This window comes from Homarus americanus, unplaced genomic scaffold, assembly GCF_018991925.1.
Source record: "Homarus americanus isolate GMGI-L3 unplaced genomic scaffold, GMGI_Hamer_2.0 scaffold55281, whole genome shotgun sequence".
Lineage (NCBI taxonomy): Eukaryota > Metazoa > Arthropoda > Malacostraca > Decapoda > Nephropidae > Homarus > Homarus americanus.
The window spans coordinates 62,501-72,500 of NW_024751663.1; the positions used below are offsets into that span (position 1 = coordinate 62,501).

A 10,000-nucleotide genomic window follows, 5' to 3' on the forward strand; every position below is an offset into this window, starting at 1 on the left:
TGGTAGAGAGAGATAGTAAGGGATTGAGCATGATAGAGAGAGTTGGCGAGGGATTTAACATGATAAGAGAGAGAGTGAGGGATTTAACATGATATAGAGAGGTAGCTAGGGATTTAACACGATAGAGAAATATATATCGAGGGATTTAACATGATAGAGTGATAGCGAGGTATTTAACATGATAGATATAAATGAGCGATGGATTTAACATACTGAGAGCGAGGGATTTAACATGATAGAGATATACCGAGGGATTTAACATGATAGATAACAAATCACACTCTCATCCTCCTTCTTATACTAAAACTCCTCTAAGATTTTTTTTTTTGGGGGGGGTCGCTAGGTCAAGGAGAGAGAAAGAAAGGAGAGGAGAGAGAATGAAAGGAGGAGGAGAGGGGAGGAGAGGAAGTGAATAAAATGAAGAGAAGAGATGATATAAGGAAGAAAGGAGAGAAGGAAGAATGAAAATAATCAAACAAAAGTAATAAAGAGCAACACTCATAACTAATTGATAATAACAAAGACGAAACATATAAATAAAAAGGAACTAATAACCAAGGCGATAAACCAATCAACAAAAGTAAACAACAAGAGATAAACAACACGGCAAACAGCAAGAGATAAACAAGTTCAGACAGGTAACAAACAATAATCAAGTGTAAAAGAGATATAACACAACAGGTAAGTGAAGCAGAGATAATTAACCACTTGAGTACAATTACTTAACCTACTAAGTAAAAGGTTATCGTACTCAAGAGATTTAAGCTAAGTCATTGTACTAACTCGAGGGGTTAAAAATCTCCCACTTATGTGAATAATTCGTTGTACTCAGGGAGATGGCTTTGTACTCACGAGGTTAAGATATCTCTCACTTACTTGGACTAATCTACTGTACTCAGGGTTAACATCGTACTCAGGGGGTAGGCATCGTACTAAGGGGGTTGGCATCGTACTAAGGGGGTTGACATCGTACTAAAAGGGTTGGCGTCATATTAAGAGGGTCGGGATTGTATTAAGAGGGTCGGCATCGTACTAAGGGGGTTGGCATGGTATTCAAAGGGTTAATGAATTATGTACAGGTAAGATGCTGGGGACCAAGACTTACCTGGGCTGGGTATTGTTGACGGAGAGGTAGTCAGCGGAGGGAGTGGAGCCGTAGAGCATAGCACCTCCAGCACCAGGTGACTTGGGCGCCGTCCCAGTCCCATACCGCGGACTGCTGCCACTCATCAAGTACTCTGTGGAGGTGAAGAGAGTCAGAGGTTAGCTTGAGATGGTCAGGTGTGGAGGTAGAGAGGGAGGTTTATGGTGTAGGAGTGTTATCTTAGGAGGTCATCTTAGGTAATCAGGTGTGGAGGTAGATAGGTAGGTTAAGGGTTAGGAGGTCACTCAGGTGTGGAGGTAGATAGGTAGGTTATGGGTCAAGAGGTCATCTTAGGAGGTCACTCAGGTGTGGAGGTAGAGTGGAGGTTACGGTGTTTACTTATTTCCAGTGACAGCAGTAGTAACGTCCACCTCCCACAGGATAACACGTGAGATTAATTCCCGTTCTTTCATATAAATTACCCAAGTAAGGGTTGATAGGGTGATTTGCGTGCTAACGACAGTGTTGGTAGTTTGGGAATAAATAAACCTATTCATTCGTTCGTTACCTCACTCACCTTACATGCTGCTACTTCAGTTACCAAGCCGGGTCTGGTAATGATCACTCCATGTCTCGTTGAGAACTATACATCCATATTTCTAGGATGGTTGATAGACCTGCACTAAGACTGGGTTATTTATTTCCACAATCAATTTAAAAATAACTTTCCAGCTTCGTGATTAAGGAAGAACACTCTAGCCCGGGGTAACCGTATTAAGTGTCCGTCCCCCAGGAGGGTGAAAAACCAGACTGATTTTGCATTCTCTGAACCAGATAGGAAAGAGACCTCCTCGACATGCGATTGAAATTTTGTTGAAGAGTCGCTAGATGTCTCTGCCAAGGCTTGTCGTCTAACAGTTGACGAAAAATTGAATCCAGTGTTTCCCAGATTGTGTGGCTGACGGATGTTATCCTCGCGTCATATACAACTGTGTCAATATAATGCTAAGAGATATATCAACATGTACATGTTTAAAACTTATAATTGCATGTGACTAAATAAAGAAAATGAAATACACTATACGTTAGATATATATTTATAATGTAAAATGTAATGATAAAACTGATAAAACTAATTTTCTCGTGATTAACTTATCAACACGTATGTATCTCAAAGCATATATTGAGGTACAGGGTAGAGTACAAGTGATTAAATATATTGAAGTATCTAACAACAATGTTCATCTGGACGTACAGTATCTGGCAGCTGTAAACTTTGCTGAGACCTCAATAGATGGGGGCACTGGTCGACATCACATTTTATACTATGCTTAAGGCTGCCACTTTCCCACCTTTATAAGCCTTTGTTGATAACTACACGAGACGGAGTAACGTCACAGTGTTATGAGCTGCACACGGCTAACTATCTAACTACTTAACTACCTTACAGGATAACTTACCTAACTTGCACTAATGATTCAAATTACCAGAGGTTCACTATGTCTGGTATGTAGGCAAACAAACATATTATTGTAAATCAGAATCCACCATTATCCTCAACAATAATAAACACTGACGCTTCACCACACATAAACATCTGACGTTCTCACTCACCAACCCACAGTCACCATCGTCAACACAACCACAATAAAGAAAAAGAACTAAAGTGGATGGTGAGAGGAGGAGGAGGAGGAGAGGTGGAATGGGGGTTGACGGGAGATGGAAAGGGGTGAGGAGGTCAAGACAACTCTCTCTCTCTCTCTCTCTCTCTCTCTCTCTCTCTCTCTCTCTCTCTCTCTCTACTATAAATAAGTAAAAAATAAAGTAAAATAGCAAAAGAAAACAACAATAAAAAAAGTTATTAGCCCGTCTCCAAGAAACTAATCTCTGGAAGTTCAAAAGTTGGGGAGAAGGGAGGAAGAGGAGAGGTGTAAGAGTAGGGGATGGTATGAGGGGGCAGGAGGAGGCAGTGAGGGTAAGAGGTGAGGTTGGGAGGGAAAGAGTGAGGAGTTGGGAGGGAAAGAGGTGGTTGGGAGGGAGGTGAGGATAGGAGGGGAAAAGGAGGAGAAGGAGGTGGATGGGGTCGTCTTACTCTTCTCAGTGATTGCTAACATAACGAGAGAGAGAGCAGGATGTCAACAAAACACTCACACGCACCCAGGCGATGAACTCCTCCTCACACCTTCTGCTTCAGTCTCAGGTGACCTCTGCCGGGGTCGTAGGGGGTGGGGGGTGCAACTTCTTCTTCCTTCCTTCCTCCTCCTCCTCCTGCTCCTCCTCCTCCCCCCTCTTCCTTCTCTCCTACTCTTTCTCCCCACCACCACCACCTCCTCCCTCCCTCCCCTCCTCTTTCTCCTCTCCCTCCTCCCCCCCCCCCTCCCCCCCCAGGGTTGAGCTAAGAGCCTTACGCAATCTTGGGCTGCAAAATACTATGAATTTTAAAAGCGGCTGAAGGCGGCAGGCCAAGTGTTGGATTTTCTGCTGGGCTGAACGTGATGGTTTTAGTGGTGATGTTGTGATGGTGGCGTGTTGGTGGTGATGTTGTGATGGTGGCGGTGTTGGTGGGGGTAGTGTTGGTGTTGGTGGTGGTGGCTACTGTGGGGTGACGTGTCAGGGGAACGGCTATAGTGAGGATAGTGTTGATGTAGTGAGAAATAATGGTGAAATAAGAGGGAGGAAGGGAGGGAGGAATGATGGAAGCAAGAGGAGGAAGGGAATGATGGTGAAACAAGAGGAGGAGTGGATGTGACGTGACGGATGGGAGATGCTTGGCTCACTGGATGCTGGGAAAGGTGGGAAGATGAAGACGGAGAGAGAGAGAGAGTAGAAGCGAAAAATAAGAAAATTATGAAAACGACAAAAGATGACGAACAAATAGAAAACACAGGACAAATGACAAACGTATCAAATATCAGGAAAAGTTTGTCTCAACACACACACACACACACACACACACACACACACACACACACACACACACACACACACACACACACACACACACACACACACACACACACACACACACACACACACACACACACACACACACACACACACACACACACACACACCACACACACACACAAACGACTTTCCTCATTTTATCGGGTTACACAGTGGCTTAAAGAGTCTCGTCCTATAACAGATTTATATAAGTCTTCACCCTTAATGACACTCTTACCTGGACTATGTATAAGACCACCGTCATCAATGGCCAGGTGAGTTAAGACCACCGTCATCAATGGCCAGGTGAGTTAAGACCACCTTCATCAATGGCCAGGTGAGTTAAGACCACCTTCATCAATGGCCAGGTGAGTTAAGACCACCGTCATCAATGGCCAGGTGAGTTAAGACCACCGTCATCAATGGCCAGGTGAGTTAAGACCACCTTCATCAATGGCCAGGTGAGTTAAGACCACCTTCATCAATGGCCAGGTGAGATACTTCCCCCATCAATGAGAGATTTGTCTTTACTACCACGGTACAATATCATACATGATCTAGCGAGTCTCTTCATTCAGTGTTTCAGGGGGCATGGGGAGAAGTGCAGCTCTCTCTCTCTCTCTCTCTCTCTCTCTCTCTCTCTCTCTCTCTCTCTCTCTCTCTCTCTCTCTCTCTCTCCTCTCAGGAAGTAAACTGACAAGGTGAGAAATAAAAATCTACCAAAAGGCGAACTGACGCTAAGGCGAAGGATGAATGTCTCTCTGTCTCTATCTTATCTATCTTTCTGTCTCTCTCTCCTCTGGTGGCTACCAGGCCAGGTGAGGGGGACACGCCAGGGTCGCCACCCCCCCCACCCCCATTCCTCGACGGAGAAGACACCAGCGAATGGGAATTGGTGGAACACGTTGGCAGAACTCGGTGGCAAGACACCCTCTCCCTCTGGGGCCTCAAATATTCACCTGCGCCCACTGCCTCTGTCAGTCGCCCTGCATATCTGATGTCCGGGATGAGTTTTTCTTCCTCTGGCAACCATGTTTGGAAATTCCTTCAGGGAAAATATGTCCATGGGATTGTGTTCTTCTTGTGGAGCGGCGGAGATGTGGAGGCTGGCAGGACCTTCTTTTGGTGTGAAGGGGGAGGATGGGAAGGGATGGGGTGTGATGGAGATGATGGAAGGGGTACTTTGGGAATGGACACACACACACACACACACACACACACACATAGTTTTCTCCGTCAGTGTCGAACAATACTTCTTGGTTAAATTATAAGACTCAGACATTTCATACCGTAAAAAAAGACATCACAGAAAACTGAACATCCGGAGATCAGAGACAACTACCTGAGGCCGGAACACACACAAGCAAACCCCCATAATTTCTTCTTTTTCCACAAATTGTAAAAAAAAAGAAGCATTTCAGCACGCCCATGACCCTCCCCCACACGCCCATGACCCCGACCACCCACAATCCCCCCACACTCACCCACAACCCTTATTCCCCCATGACCCCTACACACCCACGACAATACGGTACATATAAACCCAAACATCCCATTAATTACCACACATAAAACACTAAACCACACAGCCTAGAGCAACACCGTCACCAAACACAGGTGTAAGACTTCACCTTGTACCAATTGCCGCAACGGAAGACAACACAGTAGCGAGGTGTGGAACTCTCAGGTAAGTGGAGTTAATTGTGTGTTATATATCCAGTCAGTGTTTAGATAGATAGATAGATAGATAGATAGATAGATAGATAGATAGAGTGTGTGTGTGTGTGTGTGTGTGTGTGTGTGTGTGTGTTATTTGTGTCTGTGTGTGTCTGTGTGTCTATTTACACCTGTATTTGCATCTGTAACAGTATCTAATAGTTACACCTGTACCATTAACCTTACCTTCCAATTACTAAAATCACCACACCTGTATATCTATGAATCATTAAAAAAAAATAATTATACCTATAATACCTCTGTAAGTTTCTCATCAGCAATAATACAAAATCCACCCAACTGTATTTGTAACTCTACCTGTTCTATCACACCTCAATACACACACACACACAGTAAAATAATCACTTTGTCTATATTAGTATTTTGTATTTTTTGATGTATTTCCAAAATTAACAGAATCACCGAACCTTGACCACTGTTTCTGAATTAATAAAATAAAGTGGAATTATTAGATTAGTTGTAGCTGTAGTGGGAGGGAGGGATGGGAGGGTGTGGGAGGGTGTGGGAGGGATGGAGGGTGTGGGAGGGAATGATGAGTGAGGAAGATGATGTGGTGAGGAGAGGGAGGGAAGGTAGAGAAAAGAGGAGTGAATGGTAGATGAAGATAGATGGTAGATGGGTTGATGGATGGGAAAGGAAGGGAAGGAGAAGAGGAAGGGGAGAAGAGAGGAGAAAGGAGGAGAGAGGAAGGGAGAAAGGAGGGAGAGGGAGGGAGAATGGAGGTTGTGGGGCAGGTCACGTCACGGTGGACCAGGAGGCAGGGGTCTCTCGTGTCAACTAACGCTGAGATAATCACATTTCACTATTGGTTTGGTCCGCCATTTTAGCTTTATCAAATATCGTTGTGGTGCGTTAGTGAGTACCCGGAGTTGAGTGTGTGTGTGTGTGTGTGTGTGTGTGTGTGTGTGTGTGTGTGTGTGTGTGTGTGTGTTTTTATTCTGGGTTGTGGGAAGGTGTTTTAGACATCTGTTTGTTTTTTGTTTGTGCTTGAGAGAGAGAGAGAGAGAGAGAGATAGATCATGCATGCTGATATAACCGGATATTCTCTCTCTCTCTCTCTCTCTCTTCAGGACGTGACTGAAGGAGGGAGGAGGGAGACTTCTCGACGCAGCCTCTGACTTAAGCTGAGGATGCTGACGCTAATCTCATCTCCGGAGTCTGCCAGCAACATCCCTCACTGGGTAGGAGAAGGCGGGGGTAGGGGAGGGAGAGAGGGGGAGAGAATTAGAGAGGAGGGGTTTAAAGGGAAGGAGAGGATAATGACGAAGTGGGTGGGTAAAGTAGATGGAAAAGGGGAGGAAAAATGGGAAGGGGTGAGGAATGGAGAGGAGATTAAAGGGTAGGGGGAGAGGAAAAGGGAAAAGGGAAAGGGATAAAGGGAAAGGTCTCGGGAGGAGTAGAGACGATCGAAGGGGGAGGTGATGGAGGGTGGGGAAGGAGGACGAAGGGTATGGGATAGGAAATGGGTGTGTGGGGAGGTGGACGTGAGGGGAAATGGGTGTGACGGGATTTGAGTGTGAGGGGGTGTAGACGTGAAGGGATGTGGGCGTGAGAGTATATATATATATGGGCGTGAAGGAGATACAGGCGTTTATACCAACTACACCCACACATTTACTTTACATATAAAAAATAAATAAAATAAAATAAAAATAAATAAATAAAAAAATCAATATATCAAGGTAAAATTAATAAGACTTACAAGAAATAGTTGAAGTATTATAATGTAAGAAACTGAATAATGGAAGCGAAGCCATACAAGGTACAGTTAACCTAAGTATTAATTAAATCTACCAGACGCTACAACCACATATCATTATTCTTATGGTCTTATCAGTATGTATGTAATAATAATAATAATAATTAACGGTTTATTGAAAGAGCTTGGCAGCCAGAAGGCTGAAAATATACAGTTACATATTTAGGGAATGGGTTTCGAATGTATGTATGTATGTATGTATGTATGTATGTATGTATGTATGTATGTATGTATGTATGTATGTATGTTTGTATGTATGTATGTATGTATGTATTACTGGTGTGTATGTATGTATGTATGTATGTATGTATGTATGTATGTATGTATGTATGTACAGGTATGTATGTATTCCTGGTGCGTACGCTAGAATATATACACAGTGAAATATCCATAGTCCGTTAAATAGAGGTTTCACATATAACGAACCTCGATATAACGGACTGTCCTCTCCCGCATAGTCCGTTAAATAGAGGTTTCACATATAACAAACCTCGATATAACGGACTGTCCTCTCCCACATAGTCCGTTAGAGGTTTCACATAACGAACCTCGATATAACAGACTGTTCTCTCCCACATAGTCCGTTAAATAGAGGTTTCACATATAACGAACCTCGATATAACGGACTGTCCTCTCCCACATAGTCCGTTAAATAGAGGTTTCACTATATATTTCCACTAAAGAGACCCCATCACCTGACACTACCTGGTACCTGCGTGACGGCATATCTCACCTGTTCCATTAATTAACTCAACAGGTCCTGAACGCGACGCCCAAAAAGTAAACAAAGACCATAACTCAAGGCAAGTTAACGACCGGCCGAGTGATTGGATGAAAACAATACTGTCTCCTAATTGGTCGGAAACAAACGCTGCACGCTGATTGGCTGACACGAACACTGTCTGCTAATTGGCTGAGACTAATGAAGATAAAGCCCAGCTGTTTATTAGGTAATTTAGGTTAGGTTAGGTTAGGTTAGGTTAGGTTAGGTTCTGGAGTAGCTTGTCTTTATTTTGGAGGATGAAGTAAAATTTTAATAACGTTGGAATATTATGCTTCTTCTCAGAGAAAGTTAATCATATAAATGAAACATTAGAATTTGGCGATGTAAAATAATTATACCTAAATCCTAAAATAATTATACCAAAAAAGCATAAAATAATTATAGCTAAAAAGCCAAAAATAATTATACCCAAAAAGTCTAAAATAAATTCGTGTGGCTAAAAGGTGTGAAATAATTCGTGTATTCGTGGAACACATCCCAACGTTCACAGATATATTCCAAAACAGCAGAAATGTTCAAAATCTCACAAATATTATATTAGTTTGTCCGCACAACAAGGCGAGTGAAGCACCTGTCCGTTCGTCTGTCTGTCTGAGTGTAGCTGACTCTCCACAGTATAATAAGAGGATGATATTACACAAACTGACCTTATTCTGACCTAGCTGTGTCATGGGCAGGTCAGGGGTCATGACCTTATCTAGTTGTGTCATGGGGAAGTCAGAGGATCATGACCTTACCCAGCTGTCATGGGGAGGTCAGAGGGTCATGACCTTACCCAGCTGTCATGGGGAGGTCAGAAGGTCATGACATTACCTCGTTGTGTCATGGGGAGGTCAGGGGTCATGAACTTACCTTACCTAGCTGTGAAACGGACAGGTCAGAGGTATAAGTCGTGAGGTTAAGTTAATATGCAAGGACATTGGAGCGATGGAAAAAGGAACTATCTATGATGCCACGCACAGCTCAGTTGACCTCTTCAGTCATAGAGGTTAAAAGGTTAGAGGTCACGGGAGGATTGATTAGATTACATGATTGGGAGTGATGGTGTGTGGATCAGGTTAATGTATAGCTTTCCTTTTATAATAGGTGGAAGGGACGGTGAGGGGTGGTGGTGGTGGTGAACGGCTTGGGTGAGGGGGGATGTATGGGTAGTGAAAGGTGGGAGATGGGTTGGGGGGGCATGGGTGTTGGTAGAGATGGGTTGGGGGCGTAGATGTGGGTGACATGGGTTAGGCTGTGGTGTGGGTAGAGATGGGTTGGGAGGCGTAGATGTGGATGGACATGGGTTAGGGCCGTGGGTGTGGGTAGAGATGGGTTGGGAGGCGTAGATGTGGGTGGACATGGGTTAGGGCCGTGGGTGTGGGTAGAGATGGGTTGGGAGGCGTAGATGTGGGTGGACATGGGTTAGGGCCGTGGGTGTGGGTAGCCGGGTCGACCATCATCCTGGGCCCAGAAGCGTGACCTAGGAGGCGTGTGACAGTAACAAGGCGCGGGTAGACAGGCTGGCGCGCGACACCTGCACCCAATGTATATTTTACACCACAGTGAGCCCAGTGCACGAGGTGGAGGACACACACACACACACACACACACACACACACACACACACACACACACACACACACACACACGTTGCAAAAACTGTATCGTGACTTTTTTTAATTCCTGTTATGAGCACTTTAATGGGAGG

The 10,000-nt window shown here is 44.3% G+C and overlaps 1 protein-coding gene across 3 annotated transcripts in view; it reads right to left on the reverse strand.

The window, feature by feature from the left end:
* The window catches only part of LOC121854821 (teneurin-3-like), a 246,877-nt gene that overhangs the window by 56,276 nt on the left and 180,601 nt on the right, over positions 1-10,000 (reverse strand). For all 3 annotated transcript variants that reach the window (XM_042349623.1, XM_042349624.1, XM_042349621.1), the window contains one exon: positions 1,106-1,238. In XM_042349623.1, coding sequence (XP_042205557.1) covers positions 1,106-1,238 — 133 coding nt within the window. The remainder of the gene's footprint in view (positions 1-1,105; positions 1,239-10,000) is intronic.